Source organism: Vidua macroura, chromosome 1 (genome assembly GCF_024509145.1).
Source record: "Vidua macroura isolate BioBank_ID:100142 chromosome 1, ASM2450914v1, whole genome shotgun sequence".
Lineage (NCBI taxonomy): Eukaryota > Metazoa > Chordata > Aves > Passeriformes > Viduidae > Vidua > Vidua macroura.
The window spans coordinates 23512391-23540278 of record NC_071571.1 but is presented as its reverse complement, the minus strand read 5'-3'; the positions used below and the strand labels follow the sequence as shown (position 1 = coordinate 23540278).

Below are 27888 nucleotides of genomic sequence, written 5' to 3'. Positions count from 1 at the left end.
AGCAGGACAGCCTAAGCAATACAATGCCTCCACCATATCTTCCTATCTGTGTGCTAAGGGCATTCTGGTCCTACAGCAGACATGAAAAGGCTCTTCCTCCATACAGTGGGCATCATTTCAGAGGCAGTGGGTAACAGCCTGCCTCCAAAGCCAGGAGGAGGAGTAGCCAAACAAGATGGACACTTGCATATTCCCTGTAACTTTTTCCTTGTTCTGTTGCCCTGGAAAATCAAAGCAGCAACAACCAACAAATGTGGGAACCATCTGAGAGCACCTGAGCAAACAGGGAAATTAAATGTCATAGGTGCACTCCAAATCTTCTTGTCCCATCTTCCCTACTTGGTGTGCGTTCAGTAACAACAATGGTGTTGGAGCCTTTAGAGCATGGATTTTGTAGCAAGCAAAGTCAGGGATGTTTGAGAGGATTGAGGAACCACACAAAAGGCAAGTACATCCCCATGGATAGTTCTTTCATCCATGGGAATGTCCCTCTTTCCTGAGATACTTGTACTCACAGATTTTAGGTGTTTTTTGAAGCCAGAGGGCAGACTCACATCCCCTGCCCCAGGACGCAAACCCATCTCCATGCCTTTTCTGAAGAAAAAAAGAAGGAATTCTACAAAATCAGGCTCCAGAGTTTAACCAGTCTTACACAGATTATGATTGCAGAGAGGAGAACATATGCTCAAGAAAGGACTTCTGGATCAAGCTTGCATAAATAAACCTCAGGGAGTGAGTGGGTGTATGAGTCAAGTGAAAGATACCAAGAACAAAGGTGAAATTTTACTTTTCTGTGGCTGCTGAGTGTTCTCAATTCAAAAGTGGTGGGAGAGCTGATGTCCACCTTTAGGAATGTTGATGTGAAAGTTTTTATGTGACTTGCAGAGTCACATAAAGTGACTTGACGTGAAAAAGTCTCGACGTGAAAGTTTTTATGTGACTTGCAGAGCTGTCAAGTCATTACAAAAGAGTAACTAGTGCCAGAATATGAAATGAGAGCTTCATGCAGCTGCTGATGAGGTGAATGTATTTCCCCAATCATCCATCCAATATTCCAATTGAACCTCAAGCCAAAATTCACGAGGCAAATTGCATTATATTAGTGATGCCTAACGAGGAGTTGGCATCCTGTTATAGTCATGATGGTGGGATGGATAGGAGGCTGAAAGATGAACTAATAACACTTAATTTTGATGAAATATCAAAATATTTTGGAAGGTCACCTTGTGTTGTATAATTACACTTTCAAAAGAAATTTAAATTCTTGCTTCAGCCCTTAGTGAATTTGAGACAGCAGCAATGATGGGAAAAGCCTTCCTTAAAAATCCCAAGAATTGTACTTGTTCTGGCATGATACTGCCTTAGGTGATTTGCAAACAAGGCTGCCATTGCCAGACTTTCACATTAATGCAAGATTCAGCATACGTTTTAAAACATTAAATCAGCTTTCCATTTGCATATGTATAATTGTTTGAATGTGTAGATTTTGTTAGTTTAAAGGGCCCCAATAATCTAATGCTGGAGCCAAAATTAAATATTCCGAGCAACTGTATATTAAATAATTTCAAGCAGTAGTTCCAGTACTTGCAGTATTGCTTGACTTTGGAAGATACAGTGTGTGTCTGCTGCCACAAGCAATGCTAGGATTGTAGCTACTGAATGTTCTGAAAATCAGGCTCAAAGCTTAGGGCAGAAGTAGATGCTCCTGTCTGAGTGGGTTAAACTTTGGGTTTTTGTATAAGGTAGACAGCCTGTATTGCTGTCTACCTTAAAGTTTAAAAAAACGCAGAAATCCCAAAGTATGAGTTACAATGGCCTTGTCAGAGTGGCTACATTTAGTAAATACCATGTGTATCTGGGAAGCAAAACATCCCATTATTTATGATTTATTCACAAACAAAATAAATAAAGTTCTTTATGGACAAGTAAAAGGCTACCACATTTTACCTCATCAGCTCAAATCTCATGTCAGATGGTTTCAAATCAGATTTGATTAAATTGTTCTCTCAATGTTCCTGCACAAAGCAGTTTGGAGTATAAGTTGATATGACATGACCTGAATGGCAGCACGCAAGAAGGAGGCAAAATGCATGTTTAGTTCACCAAAGAACAGCATGTCTGTCAGTGCACTGCTTTTTCTTGGTGGCCCAGATTTCTGCAGAGATTTTCATGTCTAACTAAGAAATGTCACAGTGCTCTGTGTCCCCTTATTGCATTTGGAAGGGACCCACAAGACACGCAGTGACATGGAACTCTGCTGCTTTTGTGAGAGTGTCAAGATGGAAAGTGCCATTTCTCAGTATTAACTCATGGTTAGCAAAAGGAGATCCAGATCCTCCATCTGCTCCTGCATATGGGCAGTGAGAGGGGAAGGACCATAGCTGACTACTCCTTGTTCTCCAGTTTAGATGGGAGAGATCTTCTCCAGCAGTGAAATAATGCCTTTGGCTGTCACAGGTGTCAAGAACTTGTATCACACAGAAGAGGAGTATGTGGAGAGAGGCAGGAGAATGAGTGCTCCTCCATAAGCAAAAGCTGCCAGTGAAAGCAGGGGGCTATGCACTGTCTGTCAAGTCACTGTGTCTCAGCTGAACAGTTCTAGAAACTGTAACCATGAGTTCACAACATACTCTGTACTTAGAGAACCAAGATCCAGAAGAGAGGGCAGCCTAGCTATCAGTCAACCCAAGTTACAGTCTCAGTTTGCAGTGTGTGTAGGTTGTGTTTCTTGGAGTAATCTACCATTTGTTGAACCAAAATGGTACACGATATCTGTGGCCTGATCTTCACAGATCCCTCATTCTTGGCTGGATCCTTACTCATCAGTAAAATGTAAAATGTCTTGGGAGTTTCAACATGAAATTGCACTGTTGTTCAACACAAAGCTAGCAATACAGCCATACTGCCATAAAAATCAGAATTTAATATTTTACATTGGCATTGTGGGGTGATAGCATCTTATACATGATGAGTGAAAATATTTTAAATTGCACTTTGAAAAGAAAAAGTGTGTCTGCAAGTATTTTTAGTCACTTTTTTTTTTTCCTTGAAAACCTTCGGACATTCAGCCTAACAATTTGTTTCTTTCCTGAATGTATCTTTATTTATGCAGCAGAAGTTTTCCTCTACTTCAAGGTAAATTCTGTACTGTTTCACACCCCATTGTTTACAGACCTTCATGAATCCATTGTCATTTATTTGACCTCTTAAACCTAGGAGCACATTTCCAATATATAGTATGCGAGAAATTTAATTTTCAATTTATATTCATAATAATTAATCTCTAATGTTACTATGTTTTAATGAATTGCATGACATTCACTCTGTTTTTGTCTCTCTTAGCAGCTATTTTAGTGTTCTTTGTAATGAAAACTATTTTGTTAATGATATAATTCATAGGACAGTATTAGTTGAGGGAAAATTATGTCATTCATGCAAAAGGTCACAATTAAATATTCAAATGTAGTGTATTCAAAAATGCGTGTCATCTGTCCCCTTTTGTTACCAGTTTTAGTAGAAACTTGAAAGGTTCACTCACAGACTGGATAAAGCATGGAAGCAGAAGATACAAAGTCTCAAAAAAACCCCACATTTTCACCCTACATTGGCAACTGTCAATGACATATAAAAATTTACATTAATTAAAGCAAGTCACATCCTAAAAACTTTTTTTTTTTTCAGACCACTCTTCCGTGGAAATTCAGATGTTGATCAACTAGGAAAAATCTTTGAGTAAGTAATAACTAATTGGCTTATGTCAGTATCTGTTTAACATTGAAACGCTATGAGATTTCTTTGCCATGTTTTTATGCAATAATGTGACTAGAACAAAGTATTCCTAGAACATGTTTCCTAGTGTTATGGTATGCAACATGATATTTCCATGTATTCTGTGTCAGAGTGGAAGGAGGAAGCAACATGGAATATAGTTCTGCAAAACTGATAGCCATCATCAGGAATTTATGAGACTTCTGTGTTTGGGCTTTTTAAGTCTCTTAAACATACTGTGCATGTACCATTCATACATATTCATAAACAGTTAAGTCCAAGAGATTTTCTTCATGCAAACAAACACAGAGGCTTTATTTTTTTTGTTTTACTCCTTTATGCATTGCAGAAAACAACATTAGAGTACATTAAAAGCTGAAATCTCTAAGATTATTACCAACAGCATCTTTGCAGAAAAGACTTCCAAACATCCAAAAATATGTTAGTTTTTAAAATTTATTGTGTAGCCTGTTAACAGTCCATATTTTGGTCTGGAAAATAACTGTGAGAACTGAGGGAATATCAGCATTTTAACATGTGTTTTCTCAGCGATGATTTTACGTTATTTTAAAACCATTTTACAGTTCTAGGAGTTTGTGTTCTTCAGACACGTCAAATAAATTAAGGAGGCAGGTAGACTCTAAACTCTCTGAGGTGGAATATTTCTCATCCAAAATTAAGTTATTGATATTACCAATATGATAATTATGTAGATTATTTTACTTTTTCTTGTAAAAGCTCTTCAGACTAAGGAACATTTTTGTATTTTTAAGAGGCATGTAAATTTAAGATCTGATGTACATATCATGTAGTTAGGAAATCAAAGCCACACAGAGCTGGTACCAATCCAGAGAACAAATGCGTGGTTGCCTCTGCACCTCTGTCTTCCCTTTCTGTATGGAGGGGCTGCAGGGATCCAGGGATCCAGGGATCTGGGTGAAATAAGAAGTAGATAGCACAGAGAGAGAGTGAGAAGTATTATTCCTAAATGTTATTTTCTTGAAGATATTCCAAAGAGAAGATAGCAACATTTCTAAGAAAAGCTTAAACTGAACAAATAATGAATTTCTCTGTTTAACCATTTTTCCAGTTCTCAAATAATAACAGATCTGTTTCTAAACATTTTCATTATTTAATGTGGGGTTTCAAAATTGCAGGTCTTGATTTCACAGAGTTGACTTCCCTTTCCTGCATACCATACCATGAGTATGTGACTCACTTGTGTGGTTAATTTGTCATGCGCTAAATAGCTCTTCCTGCCCAATCCAGAAAAATCAGTCCTTAAAGCTGACTTTTTTTCTTCTGCCAAAACTACTACTTTAGTCCTACAATATTCTTCTTCATTAAATGAAGACAGCTTTGATGCATACAATATATTTTACAATTTAAAAAGACACAGCTGTGATTTCTTTCATTTGCCCATTTAAAGGGGAAAATGAAAATTAACTGGGCTAGGATTAAATGCATAGCTGTTAGTGGCAGCCTCCAACAGGGATCTTTCCTCCCTAGGGGCTGAGATTACCTGTGCAGAAAAGAATTCACTAAGAAAAGAAAATACTGTGCTAAATTTAGAAGAAATTCCTTATTGCACATCTACTTAAAGAGAAAGTTTGGGCTTGCTTCTTTTGTACAGTTCTTCCTAAACAGTTGAGAAGTTTCTGTCTTGGATTCTGAGAGGTTATGCCAAATAGTGTTTATTTTGTGTTTTCACAGCTGGAGAACCCCCTACAGTTAGGCCTAGCTCTTCTTGTAGGAGGGTTGTTTCTTTCTGTAGTAGTGACTCATTCTAGAGATCAGTTTGGACAGAAGGAAGTTTCAGGATTTTCGTGCAGTCTGGACTGATGCATTCTTTCAGATAATCAGGCTGTGGTGTGCCTTTGCTTTGCATGTGCATTGTGATTTGTGTCAGTAAAAATCCACTGTGTATGAGGGTAAATCCCTCATACACGGCTCGAAACATTTTCTTGCTTTTCCGGACACTACCAGCTTGTGGCATACCCTCATAGATTTCAGGCTGAACTGCAATGGTTTGAACAGGCTTGTCTCCTATTGTGATCAATGGGAGTGGAAAGTACTCAGCATTTCTCAAGACCAGGCCTGAACCTTTGGCAGGAGGTGAAACTTACCCAAGCTACTCCCAAACTTAGTCACTGAAATGGTGATGCTACCAGACCATTAGAGTGGGAGCAGCTCCTCAGGCATTCATTATTAAGGGATTTTGAGTACTACATGTGTGTAACTAAAAATGTCTCTCCTTTGCACTCTGTCTTGTCCAGCCCACCCCTCTCTGACAGGCTGGTTTCTTGTCATTAGCTTAGCCTGTGCCTGTGCTTATTCTGCCCCGTTCCTGCTCTGCCATGCAGTCATTGAAAACAGTGGGACTAACCAAACACATTTGAATGACAGGTTAAATGTCATTGTTATTTAGAATACTTAACTCTCCCATCTTCAATGCTATTTGTATTATATTTAATATGGGGCCAGATCCTGAAATATCTAATCAAAAGGCTTTAACTCCTGTGGCCAAGGAAGCTGCCCCATAGCCACTCTGCACCTGATAAATGGCAAATGTGGTTTCTCATACAGATTCAGCTTAGCATTTCCCAAGAGCTGTGATATGTCCAGATGCAGTAGAATTTAATTGTCCTGAGATTGTAATTGCTTTGCCCTTCCAGCCATGCTGTTATTTTGAGGAGATATTAATTTTCAGAGGTATTTTAGGTAAGCCAAATTACAATCTAAAATCCACATAGGTGAGGTGGGGTAATTCCATTACATTCATTGAGGTAAACCTATGATTTCCCTCCGTGTGGTTGACCCACGGCCTCACCCAGTCTTGTGACAAACTCAGTGAGAAAAAGGTCAATGCTGCTCCCTAGTGGCACTGGCCTTTGTGCAAGCCCAAGTATTCAGTGACATTGTTTTTCTGTTCTTTCTTGTCTTACCCTGCCAGTGTTCCCATTGAAAATCTCAGGTTTACAGGTTATAAAAATATGATTTCCATGAAACCAAACAAGTAATGTATGATCTTTTCCAGAATTTCCATCAGAAACTGGTTTTGAACCCCACAAATATTAACAGCAGACTAAGATGTGAAATGTATGAGACATAATTAATTGTTGGTGGTTTACCTACTATTTGATTTATTTGAGTTTTAGAACTCAGCATGATTATTTAGTAAGTATAAATATCTGCTATAATTTAAAGAATAAAGAAATAAAATACTTAAAGAAATTAAAATACTCTGTTAAAGAGCAAAGAAAAACTAAAATACAATTGAAAGCAAAACCACAAAGACACTCAAGTGCCTTTCCACTTCTAAATTGAGATTTTAAAACCTGTATTGTGAAGCAAATAAATTGTTTAAATTTGGGCAACAATTACTTCACATAGCTTTGAAGCATTATGAAACATCCCTTTTACTGCCTTACCCTCATCTTGACCCACACTCTTCTCTCAGTCCCCATTCTTGTGAAAAAAGATCCTAGCACGCAATTCCCCTTTGAAACTTACTGCTTTTAATCATCCTGGAGTGACATGTGTTGCACCATCCAGTCAAGAGCTAAGCAACTTTTTTCTAAAGCATTCAGCCTTTTTTTCAATAAAAAGACTCAGAAAATTGAGGCTTAGGCCAGAAAATTGTGCTAGCCACAAAATTATTTCTACCAAGCACATTGAGGGCCTATGTTTATCAGCTCCTATTCACAGAGATTATTGCACTACTGTACAATTAAACATTTACGCTCATTTAAACAAAAATACTTACAAAATGCCACTCATTGTAATCAATATGAAGGGAAAACTGCATAAATGTTCAGACCTAACATTATGTTTTTCATTTCACAGTGTAATTGGACTCCCAGAAGAAGAGGACTGGCCTAATGATGTTGCCCTTCCAAGAAATGCTTTTACTTCCAGACCCGCACAACCTATTGAAAAATTTGTACCAGATATCGATGAAGTAGGCAAAGACTTGCTTCTTGTGAGTTTCTGTTTGTTGTTCCCTACCTCACATGACTGATGGCTCCCACTGTGCATGCAACTTGCCAAGAAAAAATGAAGTTTCCATTTAATGGAGTTAGTAAAAAAAAGTTAAAAATAGATAAGACAATTTGTGTTAATCTGTGAAACAACAGCACAAAGACATTGCCTTTGGCTCAAGAGGTGTCAGACCTGAGAATAGCTCAAGATTAGGAAACTAGGTCAGGGACGTATCTGTTTGACCTGTCATTAGACCTTATGATTAGATCCTCATTACTGACCACTGCAGTGCACTGGAGCAGCCATCCTTACAGTACTGGCCTGATGTGAGTACAAACATGGATCTACCATTTTTGTGCTATAGTGGACCCAGTATAAAGCAGGAAGTAGACTGTAGTGGCAGATTACATCTGCTAGCCTTCTACTGAATGCTGAAAACTTTACACTTGGAATTCACCAATTGTTGCCTTTGCAAATGGCAAGATGTCATTATAGATACATTAGAAATCCCAGTCCTGAAATTCAATCTTGAAATGGAATATAGGGAATGACCTTGCATCAGTTTGCTTCATGCTGTGCTTATTGAAATCTAGTTAGATTTGTTCTCTGGGAGTCTTCTAAAGCTAGGTAGAGTGCAATTCTTGAAAGACTTGATGCATCTCTTCGGGAGCTGCTGTCTCTGGCCAAGGTTATCTCAACAGCAGATGGTCCTGCAGTGTCCTCATGACAGCAGCAGAAAGCTGGACTACATCTGGACATGTGAAATGACAAGGGAGAAACACTGCTATGAGAAAAATCTGTTGTGCTTGCAGACAGCCTGGAAGTGGAAGCTAGATATGGGACAAGAATTAGATTCTAGGAACAAGAAGGAATATTATATATATGGCCGAGAGCTCAGTGACTTCAAGGCATGATGGGAGGGAGGGAGAAAGAAGATAAATATCTGTGCCTAGAAGTTGAGGTAGGAAAGAAGTCTGTTCCTGCTAGGCAAAGAGATGATAACTGGGAACCACAGATGAGAGGGGAGAGTAGAACTGGAAGTCTCTGAATTAAATTTCAGGAGTTAAATGATAGAAGTTCTGATAGAAGAAAAGAAAGTAGGACTAGGAATTGGTTAGACAAGAACAGTGGGAAGAATAATACATGGAGGTGAATGCCATAAAGAACAAGGTATAAACTCGAGGCTGGGGTAGAGATTTCAATGCTGGCTGGAAAAGGCTGGGATACAGATGAAGAAGGAGGGCCATCAGAGTTCAACTAGGAAGATGAGAGCAACCAAACACAAAACATAAGCAGATGAAGGCTGTCCTATGCATGCAAATTCAAGAAAATGTGTATTCTAGGATTTCATAAATTGTGAATACTTGAATTTTCTAGCATGTAATTTTTGAGGTGGCCATAATCTTATACTGTGACCCCACTGCTTGTTTTAATATGGATGGTCATCGTACACCTCCTTCTGAGACCCTGTTGTGTCTCATCCTGATCGTGGTATGCATTAATGTATGTATGCAATGATAACACTGTTAACTGTACGTTGTAGTTAAAACTAACTTCTTTTCATACTTTCAGAAATGCTTAGCGTTCAACCCAGCCAAAAGAATATCTGCATATGTTGCCCTCTCTCACCCATATTTCCATGATCTGGAGAAATTCAAGGAGAATCTGGACTGTCACGTGTCATCCAGCCAAAACTCCAGTGAGGTGAATGCATCATAAGTGCTGACTGAAGATGAACCATAAATGAACAAGACATGTAGCTGACAAAGCCACTGTCCCATACAAACCACATAGCTGTCCTAGCGAGATCATTATTTGGAGGTTTTATGCACTTACCTTTTATTTTGGGATTGTGATGTGCTTATCCATGGAAATCAATCTAGTTTACTTTTATCAGAGCAATGCAAGGGCCAGGGCTTTGACCTGCTCCTGTTGCAGCTTTATGTTTGTTTTGGTTTTGTTTTGTTTATCTACCTGGAAAACTCCAGATGAAGAGAAGCTGCTGACCAGTTTTGCTGCCATTTTATCCTTCTAATATTGAATGCTGCCAGTGTTTGATGATCAAGTCACTGCCAAAATATGATGCAATCTCTCTCTCTCTCTCTCTAGCTGCTGAAGCATGATTTGGTACTTTATTATTGTTATTCTGTGATATTTAAAGAATGACATTGAAATACCAGATCTCTGCAACCTGCAGTTAACTGATACATGCGTTAATACATCCAGCTACTGTTCATTCATAGTAGATAATGCAGGTGCTTCCCCACTTGAAAACCTGGATGACTTAATTTATCATTTTGTTGCTCTATAAAAATAACAGTGATGATGATGGTCATAATAAATGTCTCAGCTTTTAGGTTTTTTCATACACAAACAAGTTATTATCTAGCTATGTTTGTGTGCATGTTTCAAAAAACTGTCCTGTTCTCACTGTTTCAATTTCCAAATGGTCTTTCTGTGTTGAAATGCAGACACGTTCTAGTCCATTGTCTAACCCATCATTCCCCCTGGAAACAGCTGCAAGCATATTTTCTTCATCTCATTCCAAATAATTTTCTGATGTCCAGCTCAAAGACATGAGCAAAGCCAATGAAAATCAATACATATTTTCACCTTGAACCTGTTCTTATTGTCAGCCAAACACAAAAATAGAAAAAATATTTCTGGGTCAGAAGCAGAGAATTCTATATCTGTAATAAGCACAGAGAAGTATTTGTGCTGCATTGTACTCTGTATACTGTGCTGCCTTACCAGCAACACCCCCGAATGCATCACAAGTGCATGAACATTAATGCTCAAAATCCCTCACATGTCACTTACTAAGGAGGCTTGTCTTCTATGCAGAAATGCATGACCTTCTCTCCTAAACCACCATGTGGAGATACTAGCACATGCCTCTCCACTAAGGTTAATGTACCATTATTGAATGTCAAAATAACTAAGCAATTTACTTGTCTTTATAGCACAGTTATTTTAAATATTACCTGAAATTTTTATATTTAGTATTTTTACCTTAACTAAAATATATTTTCAGTATTTTGAGAAGAAACTTTTATTTTTTTAATACTGTACTGGGGAAAAAGAAATGCTTTAAATCCATAAAAGCTGTTCCCTAGCATGACTTCAGTGCATTTACTTGGACATGACTTGGGGGAAAATATTGGTCCAATGAATATAACTGATGCTAAGTGAGGCAGCCAGCTTTGCTTACTCCTGTGACTGTCCCTTAGGCTTCTCTCTTCCTCGTCTCTATTTCATCTTGTCTAGGTGGTGAGCCAGCACTATATCCTCGTGCATGGCATGCTTGGCAGAAGCAGGTCTTTAGCAGTGAGTTGGGCAATGTAACTTTTCCAGCTGTGACAGGGGAACTTGCAGCCATCTCATAGGCAGGTCTCTCGCTCCTGTGGCAAACCTCACTGTTAACTCTGTTTCAGGTATCTCTGCTGTCTGGGTCATGGTCCACTGCTAGGGTAGTAAGTGGATCTTATCTCTCTCCTGGATAAAGCTTTTTGTTACTGTTAGACATTTAAGTGTGTGATATATGGTTAAATTAGGTCTGCTTTAAACAATCCCGGTTTTAAAAGGACCACTTGCATGCTTGCATGCAGTGGCCTATGCTTTTCTTTAAGCCTAGAATGAGCCTATGCAAAACTTAACCAGCATGAACAGGCAAGTTGCAAATTAGGCCTGGCAAGAGCATGCACAAAGCATCTGCACACAGAGATATCACAGATCTGTAACGTCAGAATTTCAGAAGCTCTGTGAGCAGGAAGCTGAAGGCCAGGGAGCTGTCACAGCAGCAAAGCTTCTAATCTTGGCCTTGCCTTTGTCATTTTCTTTGTTCCTACACCCAAAGGAAACTGCAGACTTACTGCGCTGGTGTTGTACTGCCCTATTCCTGTGTGGGTTAGTGGACCCAAATGTGAATAATTTTTAACATTCACAGAAAAGGATGGGCCAGAGTGAATTTTTTGCTAGTGATTTTTAAACACTAAGTAGAACAACAAACAGAGCCAAAAGTCAGGAGACTCTTGCAACAGTAGTAATTAGAAAAGTTTTTTATGGAGTTTAGCACTTTTGAAAACATTCCACATTTTACCCAGCACGGAGCTATCTGTCATACATACCTTATCAGGGCATTCAGCTGGTGTGGCTTCCCAGCAACTGCTCAGGGAATTCTCCCAGAGCTCTCCACCAACTAATGTAGGGTGAAAATGTAGAGGAGGAGATGATATTTTCCAAATTATGCTTAAAACTCTCAGATAGAAACGTGCATCTGTTCCATGTAAGACTCTGTTCTATTAAGCTTAGCAAAGCTTAAGAATAGAGGATATGGTTGCTGAATGTAGATTCATTATTAGGGTAAAAACAGAAAGGAGGGGAGAGAATACTTAAAGCCAAAGGTTAGTGTTCGCCCAAAAACTAATGAGAATGTGGAAATCACCAAGAATTTAACTACTGGAGCAGTATTTCCCAATCATAGTATCAAAGAGCTAAGCAAGCAGCAGAGAAAAACAGGGCCTGGCTTACAGAGTCAGAGGCAGAGCTTCTGCAACATGGTGCTGTATGTTGTCTAATACAGTAGGATCAGGTTATAAATGAGAGTATTCAGGAGAACAGTTTCCAAAGGCTGCATTAATGGTCACATTCTGGAACATCTTTCCAGTGGGAATGGCAGGAACAAAACCAAGAAATCTAAGAATCTTGGCAGGGTTAGGGAAAATATTTCTCTAATGGGGTCCTTGTGGTAGCAAGGGCCTGGATTCAAAGGACCAACAATTTTTCAAATTACCTCCTTTTCCAAATTATTCAGGAAGAAATTCCATTTGACATGCCATAGGCTTAATCGTATTCCAGTCTTCCCTGCCAAACCATGTGGGGCTTCACTTACACTAGTGTACTGAGAAAGCCTGTTCTCTGGCTGGGCAAAGCACTGTCGTTGGCTAATACCATGCCAGGAATGATATTCATAATTAGACAGCACAGACAGCTGTGGGACTGTGCTCAAACCCATGCCCTTGCTCTTCTTACGTTACTGGTATAGCTCTAATATTTTAGTACCTTTACTCGTTACTGCCATATGTATAGGATGTAGGATTTGTGTAAGTGAAAAAGAAAGTGCTGTGATGAAAACTCTTTGTACACCTTTAAAGAAGACTTCAGAGTGCAATTCTTCTTAGTGATATCTAAACCTGTATATGTTCTCTTCTACAGGAGTGGTTTAACAGCAGCTAAAAAATGCTGAATAACAAAAGATGTATTAAGTATAGCTCCTAGAACACCCACAGCCAGGCACTGTGCTCTTCTTAGCAGAGAACAGGGTGTTCCAAGTAATGGAAGGAGAAACTTCTATCTCCCACCAACCTTTTTTTTTTTTTTGGTTTGTTTTTTTTTTTTTTTTTTTTTTGGTTTGTTTTTGGTTTTTTGTTTTTGTTTTTGTTTTTTTGTTGTTGTTGTTGTTGTTGTTGTTGTTGTTGTTGTTTTTGTTTAGTCACTACTACACAGCTCTGCAGAAAAAAACAGCCAAGGAAAAAAATCACCACAGCCAGCTAGTGAAGTGCTAATTGCTGAACCATAGCAATCCATCTGGTGCAGCCCTTCTCTCTTCCCCCTGTCCACGCTCACACCAGCCTTCCCGTTCATCTCCTTCAGCTCCCTTCTGTAAAAAGGTTTCAGTGATGCTCACAGGTGCTATTTCCAGCAAGATTCTTCCAAATTTTCCATAGCTACACAGTGCCAATGTCCCCTCCATTCCTATTACTAAATGTTGCTTCTTTTAGTCCCATAGCCTAAACAGTGATGAGACAAGAATTTTGTGCACCTCCTTGCTTAGGCTTAGTTTCGTGTACCCCTGTGTTGCCTTCTGTGTGGTTAGTAAAATTCTAAAAATAGGATTTGTGCATATTTCTGTGTAGGCTGTGCCCACAGTCCATGTTTCTTTCAGCCTATTAGTCCACCATGATTAATAATAGAGCATCTTTCCCTGTTGTTTCTGTCCTAAAACACACCAAAAAATGAGGGCGTCATGTTTGCAAAAAAAAAAAAGAAATTTAGGGCTATGTGTACAGAGCATTTTTAATGAAAGGAATCACTAAATTACAGCATTTGAACATCTTCTGCATGGGGGAGGGTTTCCAGCATGGTAACTCTTCTTTGGTTTTTATACTCAGTGGTTGTTTTGGGAATAAGAAGAAAAATTTGTGCCTTGCTGCTTTTCACAGGTTCACTCACTGTCTTTGAGAAGCATGTTTTATTATACATATAATTTTTTCTGCTGTTAGGTATTAGGCCCACTTTAATATGGAAAATAAAGAGAAAACATGGTAGTTTGGTCTTTTAGCCAGCAAACTTGGAGCACTTACCTGACTCACAACTGAAAACACATCAGTTGTCAAATACATACATGAATCAGAAGCCACAGAGTTTGGTTTAAAAGGCCACATAAATTAATTATGTTACATGTATAAGACACATTTGAATAATGAGGAAGCTTATTCTAAGAACTAAGTTTTATAGAACCACTTGGCTAGTATTTTTCATATGCAGTAGGTTCAGGAATAGATTGACTTTTATATACAATGTGAATTAGAAGTTACTAGGCTATTTGAGTGATTTTGTTGTTTTATGCTGGAAGCTTGAATTGATTGCAAGCTTAGGAACCTAACATATTTATTTTATTGCTTCAAAACTGCTTCTAAATATCAAGATCTTTTTTGATGTTAACAGGATTTCACACTTTTTTTTTTTAATGTGTAAATTATGTTCTTGAAATTAGTATGTTAGAAAAAGCATTTTTCCAAACTGCATTAGTGAGGGAAAATTTAAGAAATATATTTTTACTTTCACAGAGAGGTGAACTCTTCAATAACTGACTATCAGTAAGCTATACTTTTACTTCCTTTTGATTACTAAGCCTTGAGCATACAGGTTACTTCCAGTGAAGAAGAAAATCAGAAACAATGTCTAGAAAATTAAATGGGATTTTATATGTTTAAGCGTCCAAGTTTTATTTCCATATCTGGTTTTTTTTCTGCAAGTACAGTTCAGATGTACAAAAGCATGACTACAATTTTAGCAGTCTTAACAGGCTGTACAACTCAAATTGAGGTTTTATTTGTGAGCTGTTTATTTTATTTCATTTTATTATCTATCTGCATCTTGAAAATTACTAGATAATGGCTATAATATAATTCTAGTTTCTGGACTAGACTCTGTAACCATCAAATCTCAATATTTTATGTAAAACAAAAAGAAGCTTTCTCATCTCTTCTAATTAACTAGGCCATTAAAAGAAGAAAGATGTAGACATACAAACTGACAAATATACTTTTGCCAAATGTTGTTTCTTCCCTTTAGTTTGAAGCTTAGCAAGTATTGCATACTGATCTGCAATACATATACAATGTAAGAACCATAAAGACCACTTAAGAGTCGTGTGCACAAATAATATGAAAAATGGCTCATTAGACTCTTTGAGAAACCAGCTGAAAATCATTACTTTAGCTGTAACACTCAGAATCTTGAAACTCGTATATTTTTCCATTAAAAAGTATTCCTGAAAAATTATGTGTATGTTTTTAATTCAGTGATAGGCACCCAAACAGAACTGAATCAAGTGGGAACTTGTTCTCAAATGTGATTTTTCCAGGCAGAATAGATACCATCGGTTCTTCATGTACTCATCACAAACTAAAATTAACCAGCAACATTCTTAGATGAACCTTTTGCTTTCTGGGCAGAAAAACCTCAGGTTGCTGTTAGTAAAGTTAGTGGAAAATTTGCTTTGACTTAAAAGTCCTGTGGAAGTTTCTGCAATATTCAGTTCTCTAGCCTTCATTGAAAGACTGTGCAAAACAGCAAAGATAAAACTCCTTAACCATATGGTCTTTTCCCTTTCACATTACATATTTTATTTGTTTTGGGATATATTGATGGGTTTTATCCAGCCCAGTGTTAATGAGACTTTCGCAAGGCTAGAGGAAGTAAAAATAACTTCTGCTATAGTATTTTGATTGTTGGTGGTTGTGGTAGAGCAGATTTTTTTTGTTTCCAGAAAGGATCAGACAGAATATACTGTCTTCTTTGAGAAAGAAAAAAATAAGAAAAAAGCACCCACAAACAGCTGACACTTGATAAGGATTAGAAAGGAGATTTCAAAAAACTATTTGGAAAATACTGTTAGGATGAATGAAAAGGAGCATATTTTTGATGTGATAGAAATGAATGCAAACAATGTGTGCTAAATATGTATTGAAACTGATACTTTTTCACTGCCTTTGCAAAGCTGAAAGGGTTTTATAGAAGAAAAGCATCCAAGTATGAATTTATTTGAACTACCACTTAAATGTTCATTTGCACTAAAGCAACCTGTACTGTTTGAAAGGAGATGGGAAAACACATCATGTTAAACTTGTGATTTACTTTGCTGTCTACAAGGATGTGTTGTAAAGCTCTCAAGCTCACTGTCCATTTTTGAGCGAGCCAAATTCACATTCACACTATTTGCTTTCTGCAAATCCATCCACACGCCTGAAAAAAACACATTTTCTAGTGTTTATATGGATTCTTGCTCGCATTGACATGCTCATGTTAAATCCAGATAGGGGACAGTCTCTGCCACTGCATGGAAAATGACTTTTCACAGACTGACAGACTCCTTTGTACAATTACTCCTAAAGGGTTTGAAATCAGTGTTCAACGATATGGAGCCCTTCATTTTATACCATCTTTCACACGTACATCATGTTATGCTAATTCTCAGCCTTTTTTAAAATAAAGTAAAATGTTTAATGTAAGGATCAGTTTTGAGTAGCTAGATGAAGGAGGAAAATCGTGATGTGATGGAAAGAGAAAAAACAGGCAGAGAGCAGGAGAGATGGCAAGTGAGTTTGACTACATGGAAAAGTTACTTATAAACATAGGGGGAAGACTTTTTTCCAGTTGTTTTGTTTTCTCCTGTCATATAAGATGATAAAGTAAGACTCATGAACATGATTTTGGTTCCAGATACTTATGCCAACTCAAGTCATGAGTTACAGTGTACTTCTTTAACATAGCAACAGCTCTATTTTTTAAATTTTGCATAAGCTAGGGCTTTTTCTGGGTAGATATAAAAAAAAAAGTCTTATGAGGCAGCTTGACAGCCGATTAAGCTGTCCACAGAGACAGTGCCTGTAGTTCAGTTGCAGACACTGGAGAATGTACAGCTCTGACAGTGTCTATTAGTGTGCAATGTTCTGCATTAGAAGTTGACTCCTGCTGCAAATAGAACATTCTGTGGTCATCCAAAATGGCATGGTTTTGCACACTTGGATTTTGTTAAGGTTGTCCACATGCAGGTTTTGCTGGATCAGTCCAGGTGGTTCACCATCTTACAGGAGCAAGTCTGAGGGTTTAGCAAGTGTGTTGACACCCAGTGTAAATAATAATGCAAAATCATTTGCCATGGGAAAAGGCTTTTGGTAGGTTGTAGAGTAGGAATGAGCTGTCTGAGCTGCTCTGCCAACAGGAGAGCTACTGTTAACTATTATTATGCCAGCTTCAAAAATGCAGAATAGGAAGCCTGCATGACATTTTGTTGTGTTCAGCCTGTGTGCATGGGTGGCAGGGTAAGTGTTGGCACAGTTTGGTCCTTCCATTAAGCATGAGCAACTGGGCTTGGCACAGAGACAAACTTCACAGTTCCAGGGATGAGAAACCTCTAATTCTCCACAGTAGTTCTCTGTCTCTTGTTAAATACATATACTGGTAGACCACTCAGCCATTCAAGCAGTCCTTTCCTTATCCCAGATCATCCTTCTGTGACACTGTGAAGGAAGCCTTGAGGAGTCTATTCCTCAGCAGTTTGCTGGCTTTCCTGGTTCCTCTCACTGCAGCAACAGTTACCTGTCATTTGTATCTAACCCTGCTGGTGCTTCCACTACCACTGAAGTAGCTGTGAGCTAAATTACTGCGTTGTGACTCTGCAGCTTCCAGTCTTGGGCAGCCAGTGATTTGTACTCTCGTTTTTCCTTGCTTCTCATTAGAAACAGGGAAGTAATACAGTAGAATATGGTAAAATGTGTGCTACTTTCGCACTTTTTGGTTCAAGCAAAGCAATGAGCTATAATAGATTAGATTGAACATAATGTTCAGTTGATCAGCCAAAACAACTTTGAATTCAGAAGATCATTTACTAAGTACAGAAGATCCCATAACAACTGTCAGTGATGCACATTTTTACAAGAACACACAAACATGGCCCTGTTATACAGAAGCTTTTAATGGATACAAGACTAGAAATGCCAACGTCCAACTGCTTACCCCACTTCCCCTCACCTTCCCCAAGATCACTATTCTCAGGAAGAGGATTCCTCCCAGCATTGGGTGGAGCAACTGTGAAACAGTCCCCAGCTCTCCCCCAGCTTGTGTTAATGTAGCCAATCAAGCTCATTCCTTCCCTTTGGGCTATGGCAATGTAAAGTACAGAGCCCGGCCACAAGTACTAGGCACAAACAGACCTTAAACACCAAAATATTCTCATGAGGAAAAGTCTTCCCTAGATCTAGAGGGGATACTATGTTTACTGTTTCTATGACAGTTGACTTCCACTTTTCACATTTTAAACAGCAGTGATACAAGAAGTCCCCTAAGAAAACTCTCCCACTACACAAAAGGGACGATACTGAATTATGGACATTCTGTGGGAAAAGACAAAATGTTGTATTCCAGGTAGATTATATGTATCTCAAAAAATCATCCTTCATCTGTGATAGAGAATAATCCACCAAATTGGGTTTAAAATGTAGCCTGAGTCTGCAGCATGCTATTTAAATAAGTGCTTTTCTAGCAAGGCCAAAATCTGCCATGATTTCTTGCAGAGACTTTATCTTGGAGTTCCTTTTAAGAAAGGTGGCTGTAACCTACAACAAAATGTACTTCAGAAATTGGATGCTGGCAAGAAGTTTATGGATATGAGGCTGTAGAAGGTAGCTTATGTAAGCTCAGGGAGGATGTGCTGTGTGAAAGTATTGGTTGCCATGCACATTTTGAACTGAAGTTACCTATCAGAGCATAATTGAAGGAGTGCAGCATCATGAGATTAGAGGCTTTTTCTCTTTAGATGTCTAGCAACCCTGTGGTGTTCGAGCTCTGTTTTGTTTTGATTTGATTTATTTCACCTCCCCACTGCCATTCTCCTTTCTATTGTGTGTAGTAAGTTGAAAAGAAAAGCATTACCTTATAGTTTACCACCTCAAAAAGAGAGAAGTCCAGCAGTCAGAAAATCTTGATTACTCTGTTGTGGTCAATATTAAGGGAATCATAATGCTGAGTTGGAAGGGACCTATCAGGATCACTGAGTCCAACTCCAAGAATCACACCATGTGCCTAACAGTGTTGTCCAAACGCCTCTTGAACTCTGTCTGAACCAAGCTTGGTGCTGTGACCCTGGGGAGTCTGTTCCCTGGGGAGTCTGTTCCAATGCCCAGTCACCCTCTGGGTGAAAAATCCCCCCCCAATTCAGCTTTGAGTCCTGTCACTGGTCATGAGAGTGAAGTTCTCTCTGTTTAGTTCCAACAAACAGAATTCAATATCCACAGCATCTGCCTTCCATTAAGAACTGATAAAAACCTGTCATTCTCCACAGTGTTCAAAATCTCTTTGCCAGGAGTTTGAACTCCCTTCCTACAACCTATTTTGAGTTGCAGCAATGTGAGCAAACAAAGTTTACATTATGATGGTGCTTTTTGGTAAGTGAGAGCCAGTTCCAGTTGACACACGGACCGAAAGAGTCTCAAGTACTCTTAGCCAGGCACCATTCATAGGCAAGGCAGTCCCTTCTGCTAGGGAAAGAAACATACTTTAAAAACACTTAAGATAGGGAAAATACAAAGGTGCCATTTATTTTTCCAATAGAATCTGTTTTCTGCACAATGCTGTATTATTGTGGCACTGGAACCAAGCCCACAGGTGAACATTCATTTGTTCCTTGTAGTCTTCAATTTCCTTGTAAATTCTTTACAAGCATTCAGATTAATGTATTTATGGTCCACTTCATTCCAATTAATTTAAGTGGTCTATATCTGCCCTTGAATCTCATATTAATTTTATTGTTAATATAATATTTTGCTGCATTACTTTGAACAGCTTTAAAAGTATAATCTCTTTGAATGCTCTAGTTAAAGAAAAATTATACCTTCAAAATGCTGTGTTACAAGTTGGAACTGTATACTTCGGAAGTGATGTTTATATTATAACTCCCAAAGGCATCACAGGGTGCTTTCGTCTCTAGGTCTGTCTTCTATTTTCTGTGTTACAGTGTGTATTTGTACTTCCTCACTACCTTGATACTCTTCAGTCTGAAAGCCTAAATCTGCAAAGACACAAATACTGTACCTCAGCTGAGCAGTCTCACGGAGCAGAGAGGGCTTACTCGGGTGAGTGTAGTTGCTCACAAAAAGTATTTGCAGAAAAAGGCTTTCCTTTAGGAACTGACTGTAATTGTGAGGACACATGGTTAATAACAGCACCAAGACACCAGTAAATGGGGTCTGTGTTTATTGATAATGTGGACACATTTATCTTCAAGTTATTTGACATTATTCTAAATTATTGCTATTATGATTTAGTATATTATTTTGTATGAAAACACATTAGTCCTGTGAAAGGGTAGTTGCAAAAAATGTGTTGAGTCTTGTTGCTTTATTGTTTATTTGCATTTAGTATAAATTTTGGTTGTTGAAGTGAAGCTAGCTTCTTAGAGAGGCAGGAAGATAGATCAGTCTGAAAAAGTCATAATTAATCATCATACTGTGCATTGAGTTTTGCAATTAGAGTAGTATATGTGTTCAGATTTAGCAAGTTTTATGCTTTAGAGGATTTTTGTTTTAATATGTAAAGGAATAACCAGATTACTTTGAAATGCTATTGTAGAGCTAATTTTACACATAGTGGGGAATTTTACACATGTTGTCTGAAAAACTAAAATTAGAAAACATTACATAGGCTGCCTTTGGCTTTAGTTTGTTTGTAGAAGGCCCAGTAGGTATCTGTTGATTTCAGATGCTTAAGCCAGGGGTTAAGTTTTTGCAGCATCTTGTAACTGAAGAAAGTTTTCTGCAGTGATAAAGTTGCCCATCTGGGCTTGAAGTAAGATTGCTGCCTAAACAAAAGCATAAAGGCAGCAAATATAGGTGCTGGTTTGTTTTGGGGTTTTTTTTGTGCACGGACAATTGCATGAATTAGGGTTGGAGATTCAAAGTATTTAAAATCATTTAGTGTGATTTACTCTTGTTTTAATTCCACTGACTACAGTTAAATTAAACCAAGAGTTTGGCCTTTTCTGCAGTGTACAAATTTCAGTGTCAGGCAGCTCAGGTCTATATTAAGATACTTAAGCTTAGTAAATCAGCAAGAATACTATATAAATTGTAACATGTGATAAAAATCTTAACTCTAGTTACATTATTTCTCTAAAAATTTCTGTTCATTGCTTTTTTATACAAAAGGTCAGAATTGCACTTCTTAATGGCATTGGGATATGTGGAGAAAAGCAGGATGCTGGTACAGAAATGTATCAGAAATAAGATTCAGTTCTTATTGCTCCATGTGTGCCTACGTTAGACGTGACAAATCCCACTGAAGTTAACAGAAGTCACATAAAGTTAAGCCTGTTTGTAACTCTCACGAGATTCTGGTTTAAGAATCTTCAAGATAAGTTATGTTCTCAAAAGGCATTATTAAACTTGTGGTTTCAGGTTTACAGAATACTATGAACAGTGACAACAGCTTCTGAGACACATCCAGAGTAACTTGATTAATTGATATTACATCAGACCAACATCCATTAGCAAATGAAAATCTCTCTCAGTACCTTCATTTCTCAGTATAATTTTATCAAAAAAAAAAAAAAAAAAACAAAAAAAAAAAAAAAACAAAAAACAAAAACAAATAGAAAATTAAACCGGCCTCTATGCTGTTTGGATTAATTTTTTTTCTCTCTTTTTCCACCTTTTTTGTCATAAAATATCATTTTGCTCTGGAGTTGTCTAGGATTTGATAATTCAAGGAAAGCATGCAAAGCAGTTTGGAATACGTTTCTTCATTCACCTTAGGGCATATATTCAGCTGGTAAAAATCAGCATAGTCCTGTTGACTTCTACAACATTGTATGAGTCTATACCAGTGCAACAGTTGGCATGTCAGGTTTTAGCATTTCAAGTCACTTTACCTACATATGCTGTAGGATTCTGTTTTGCAAGATGGAAAGTTATACAGTGCAAACTGTACTACCTAGACTACCATTTATACCTATTCACAGGACATGATTTCACTGTATCATTTCATACTTGAAATTCACAATGTTCTTTTAATCAGGGTACAAACATGAAAAGGTGCGTGTGTTACTGTTTCTTTTAAAGGTGCATCTTTTTTTCTTTTTTTTTATTCTGTGTGCTTAATAGTTACTAGTCAGTGTTCTTCACATTCTTTGCATTCAGCATTCAAATCACCTGTGTGTGAAATACAGTATCGCCTGCAGAGGTACAGAAAAACGTAACAGCGATTTCTTGAATTGTTACTCAAATATACTGGTTTACCTTTTAGTCATCAATATGACATCAAGGGGCTACAGCATGTGAACTGTGGTATATAGAAGTCTTGCACCATTGCTGTACAGGAAATCTTGCAGACTCTCTCCTCTTCTTGCATAGCTGCTGATTACCATATACACATGGGAGAAAAGTGTATTTCTGCTGTACAGAATGGCTGGGAAGTAACACAGACACTCTGGAAACTCTTGAGCTCCCTTTGCAAGCTTTCAAACAAAGCCCTTTGATCTAACTGCATGCCTGTTCTGTGTCCCAAATTTCACCCTGTGGGGCTTTCTGCTTTAAGAACACCCTCAGCTGGGGCTACTTTATGTTGACTGCATTGAAGTTCATCGGAGCATGCACCTTACCGTATTAACATATTCTTTAGCTTTTGCAAGTTTGTAAAGATGGTTGACTGCAAAACTAATGTGTCAATACAGCAGAATTAAATTAAGGCACACAGAAAGTTATCAATAATGTATTATATCAGAATTACAGTCCTTTGGAACTGAACGTTTTGCTGCTGGCAGTGCAAGAAAAGCAAAGTTGTGTATTTATTGTTGGGTGCTGAGGGTTCAGTATGAAAATCAATATAATAAAAATTTTCACAGTGTCTAGTTCTCTTTAGTTCCCAAATTATTGAAAAGTAAAAAGGCAAAAAATTAGTTTTGTATTTAAAACTGCTTCACCCTTCTAGCTATATTTTTCTTTTATCTAAAAATGTAAAATGAATACAAATTCAGTAAGTATTGTATATTAAATACAGAAAATTGGCAATGATGGTTTCTAGTTTTTATGTTTCCAAGTGTTTTTCTCAACACCCTGTGTATCTAGAAAATCAACAAACACACACAACCAGACACAGAAACATAAACAAATGCACACCCTTTCCGGCCCCTTACTATATACCAATTTTATAAAAATCTACTCTCATTTATTGCAATTACTCATTCCTAGGTATTTTGCTTACACACAATGAATTCAGTTTTAAAAAATTAAAATCTAAGAGTTTATTTTTTCTTTCAAAAGCAAAACATTGCTGCAATTGCTGGGGATGCTGTATGATTTAGCACTGATCTGTTTTTACTGAAATCTTTGTTTTGGTCTAGGCAAACTGTGCTTTTAATTCAGCTATAATGGCTCTCAGTTGTCCATGAAATGCACTATTTTTCCCAAACGTTACTTGATCCAACTGTTGTGCGAAATGTGCATGGTATTTTTGTATTCCTTGAGATTCTGCTATTTTCATCTTCATCTTTTAAAAAGCTTAGCACACTTTATTGATTGATTGTTTTTTCTTGATTGGCTATTGTCATGGTTTGACACTGACCAAATGGCAGGCACCCACAAAAGCTGTACATTTACCTTCTTCTGCTACCTTTGGGCAGAGGAGAGGGGAAAAAATTGACAAAGGGTTCATGAGTTGAGATAATGACTGGGAGAAAGCACTCCAAGGGCAAAACAGATTCAAATTTAAAGGTATAAGGTAGATATATTATTAACAGAGTCAGAGGAGGATAATGAGCCTCCTCAAAAATAAGGCTTAAAATAAGCCTTTAAACCATCTTTTTTTTCCCCCATCCCTCCCTCCTTCCCACCGACAGTGCAGGGAGACAGGGCCTGGGGGTTTTGGTCAGTTTGTCACCAGAGATCCTTTTCTGTTCACTCAGGGAAAGAAGTCTTTCCTCTATTATGCCATATTATGCTGATGCTTTGAGAGGCTACCTAGAACAGAGGCTAGACAGTGTTAAAGTAAGTATTTATTAAAAAGGCCTTCAAAGGATACACCTTGGGCACGACAAAAGCCCGGGTGAGGCTATAACCCAGGATGGACGATGGATCACATGTTTTCACACTTGTATAAGTTTTGGTCCATTTATATATTGGGGTTAATTGTCCAATTACAGCTTCAAGTTATGAAGTCCCATCCTCCTGGATTGCTCTCCTCAATTTGCTGCTGTTTCCTGGAGCTGCAACAGTGTCCTTGGTTCTCAGGGTGAAAAAGGATTGTTTTGTCTAAACTGTGAAGAGAACTTGCTAACACATATGAAGTTCACAGTTATATACTAATGCAAGACAGAATCTGGAAAATATGAAAGCTGAAACTTAAGGCATCACTGTGGGAGACAGTTCTCCATGAACTTGTCCAGCATAGCTCCAATCTCACGAGCAGCAATCTTGCCAAAACTGTTGCAACCTGAGTCCCTCGCACCAACAGTCTTTTTGAAACTGTTGTGGCATGGGTCACACGTCCATGGGGTGCTGTCCTTAAAGGATAGGCTGTTCTAGTTTGGAAGCAAGGGCCCTCTATCTCTGGAAGCAAGGGCCCTCTCTCTCCATTCAAGTCTCCTACTGGATCACTGGCATCCACCTGCTCCAGTGTGAATGCTTCTCTCATGGGCTGAGTGGATTCCTGCATCCCCCATGGGCCTCATGAGATGCAGGGGAACAGCCTACATCACCATGGTCCTTACCACAGCCTGCAGAGGAATCTTGGCTCCAGCACTTGGAGCACTTCCTCCCCTTCTCTTCCCACTGACCTTGGTGCCACCATGTTGTTTTCCCTGCCATGTCCTCACTTCCTTGTCTTCTCTGACTCGTAGAAAAACTGCTGCCCATAGGTACCATTGCCAACAAGTTCCACCAATTCAAAGATTCCCACAGGATCCCGCAACACCAAGAGGTTGATCTCACCTAGGTTCCATGCCAGAGAGCCACTCACTATGTTTTTGCCGTGGGCTGGGCAGCCCTGCCACCACCGAGAAGGCAGTGGTGGCTGCCACAGCACTGGCACCATTTAACGTCTCCCTTTGTGCGAGGCGCTGGAAGGGAGAAGCCCCCGCTGCCCCTGCCCTTCTGTCTGCAGCACAGGGGTGACCAGGCAGGCAAGGCTTGCCGTGGGCCACCCAGAGATAGCGCCAGACTTCACCATCACTGGGAAAAAACTACCCAGCCCTGTTTTGAGTTTCTTCTTAAATATGTCATCACAGAGGTGTTACCAACCTCTCTAATTGGGCCAGCAGCATGTCCATCTTCAGAGCCATCAGAGATTGGCTCTCTCGGACATAGTAGAAGTCTTCTAGCAGCTTCTCACAGAAGCCACTTCAGTGGCCCTCCCCCACTACTAAAAACCAGGCTGTGCCAAATCAACACAGCTATAAATATGACTAGTAACACTTCTGCGTATATAGAAATGATAAAAGTGTATGTTTTGAGTCAAACACAAAATGACAGGCTCCAAAACAAGCTGCATTTTTTCCGGTTTTACTTCAACCAAAAAATTCTCATCAAAGCACCTCAAATACAGTTTCAGCTGGTTGTAAAGTTCATTAAGTTCTCTTTAGAGCAGGATACAAGTACCTTCTACTAATGCGGCCTCCAACGAGCCACCAGATCGGTCCAGGAATCTAAAAACTTATCAGCTCAAGCATTCAATGAGATGTCAGCTTCTGGATGGAAGCTGACAGAGGGACAGAAATGACTGCAAAGCTAATCAAACCCTAAAGCCTCAAAGGATTTTTAACTTCAAATCAAAACTTTGTGCTTTCCTTAGAAATGTGAAGGAAACATGAAAGTCTTTTACAAGCATTAATTACATAAACTGCAGGTCTGACGCAGACAAATAAAAAGCTACCTTTACATTATGTGACATTCCAAATTAGTCTTTAAGCACATTATAAGATTATGAGTAGCAGTCCAGCCAGGGACAGACACAAAGTGAACTGCAGTGAGGCCAGAGTCACAAATACCCATATTAACCATAGTTAATTGTGAAAAAAGGGAAAAATAATGGAAGTATGTGGCATTACATAAAACCTACTGTAGGGATCTGGATACTGTGTGGTGCTTCATCTCTGATAGTGCTCAGAGCAAGACACCACAGAAGAAAATCCAACAGTCTCTTGACAATTATGGAACAATTTCTTCACATGGGAATTTTCTTCCTAGCCCTTATCTGTGAGAAGGTGAGTTCATAACACCCAATTATGGAAAAGAAAAGTATAGTACAAAAAAAAAATCCATTAAGCAAAATATTAAGGAAGGAAAATATACTGAGGTAGGAAAAAGCACAAATGTTAACTCTTCCCATTACCCACATAAAAGTTATTTTACTCTTTGCCTCAGAATTATCTAATGACACTAGATGTCACATCTGATAGCACCATAGAAACAAATGTTCATTTAAAAATAATTTTAAATGCATTGTCTTTGTCTATCATTTGCCTACCATTTACTGAAAAACAGAAAGTAAGATTTTTACATTATCTGTATGAGTTCTCATTTTGAACTCATCAGTTGTCTTGTTCCTCCACCTCCCATCCTTTTGATAAACAAGATCATATTTTAGTCTCCTAGCACACAGAAGTCCTTTCCCTAAGTATTTTCATCCATTTTTAGAAATCTGGTTTGTCTGGCTGGACTTCCAAGCCTTCCCAGCCCAGGGAGGAAAAGCTAATTGGGGTCTAATTAAAATACTGTGGAGTGCCTAGCAGAGGACTCCCTCCTCCCCAATGCCTGCATAGGGAGGGACCCTGCACCCCTGCTTTCCTGCCATGGCAAGCCTTTCTATGTCCTGGTACCAGTCTCAAAGACTCACAGCACAAAGCGTGGCATGAATAAACTCTCTTAGCTCAACTTCGGTCAAAACACTTCTGAAGAGTCATTCTGTTGTGGCAGACTTGACGCAGGCCAGGCATTACCTCCACTGCTTCAGCTGCAGCCTGACCGCTGTGCCAGCACGGGGACACACAGACAGCTCTGCTCCAAACCTGGGGCCACCCTTGAGCCCCCCAGGGCTGCCACAGCACTGGGGACAGCCAACACATGTGCAGTGCCATGAGGCAGCCACCTGAACCTGGGGGTAACTCCAGAATGGTCCAAATCTGAACGTGCATTTGGGGCAAGGACTTCTCCATGCTTGTCAAAATGGATATTATAATAGACTTAGTAATACTCCTAATCTCGCTTCGTATGTACTTGAATGCAATTTATTTTCTTTAGTTTTCAATGTATTTCTCCAGCATTGCAATGCAGCTCAGGGAGAACTTCTGCCTGGTGTGTTTCCAAAGTAGCCATCCTTGTTTTAGAACATACCAGCTGATTTCTGAAGAATAAAATTTCCCTTATGCAGTATCTTGCAATTTTGAACACTAAATTTAATTTGCAACTGAACAAATTTTACTTGCAAATCTAGTAGAGTCACTTTCTTCGTTTTCTTCTAGTTCCTCACAGGCTGCTCTTGGTTTCACTAAGCAATTTGGTATCACAAATTCCTGTGGGCTCACCAATTTTTCCAGCTCTTCCCAAGTATGAAGACAGCAAAGCTATTTCAGTAACAAAACTCATTTGTGCTTGCTATGATTAACATATTAGCATGTGATTACTTTCTCCATTTTTACAAAGCTGTGACTAACATGCAGTAATTTTTAATGGTAATGCTTTGAGAAAAGGACATTTGAAATTCTGAGTTAATAGATCCCAATAACTCCCGGGCTTGTCTTAGCACTTCCATTAACCTAATGTAATATTAACCCCGACAATATAACAATGCTTTATTTTGCAGTGCAGA

At 38.6% G+C, this 27888-nt stretch overlaps 1 protein-coding gene across 2 annotated transcripts in view; it reads left to right on the top strand.

Moving 5' to 3' along the window:
* The window catches only part of CDK6 (cyclin dependent kinase 6), a 126080-nt gene extending 112978 nt beyond the window's left edge, over positions 1-13102 (top strand). For both annotated transcript variants that reach the window (XM_053989306.1, XM_053989313.1), the window contains exons 6-8: positions 3682-3732; positions 7615-7750; positions 9322-13102. In XM_053989306.1, coding sequence (XP_053845281.1) covers positions 3682-3732; positions 7615-7750; positions 9322-9468 — 334 coding nt within the window. In that variant the 3' untranslated portion in view covers positions 9469-13102. The remainder of the gene's footprint in view (positions 1-3681; positions 3733-7614; positions 7751-9321) is intronic.
* Positions 13103-27888: the final 14786 nt, after the last annotated feature.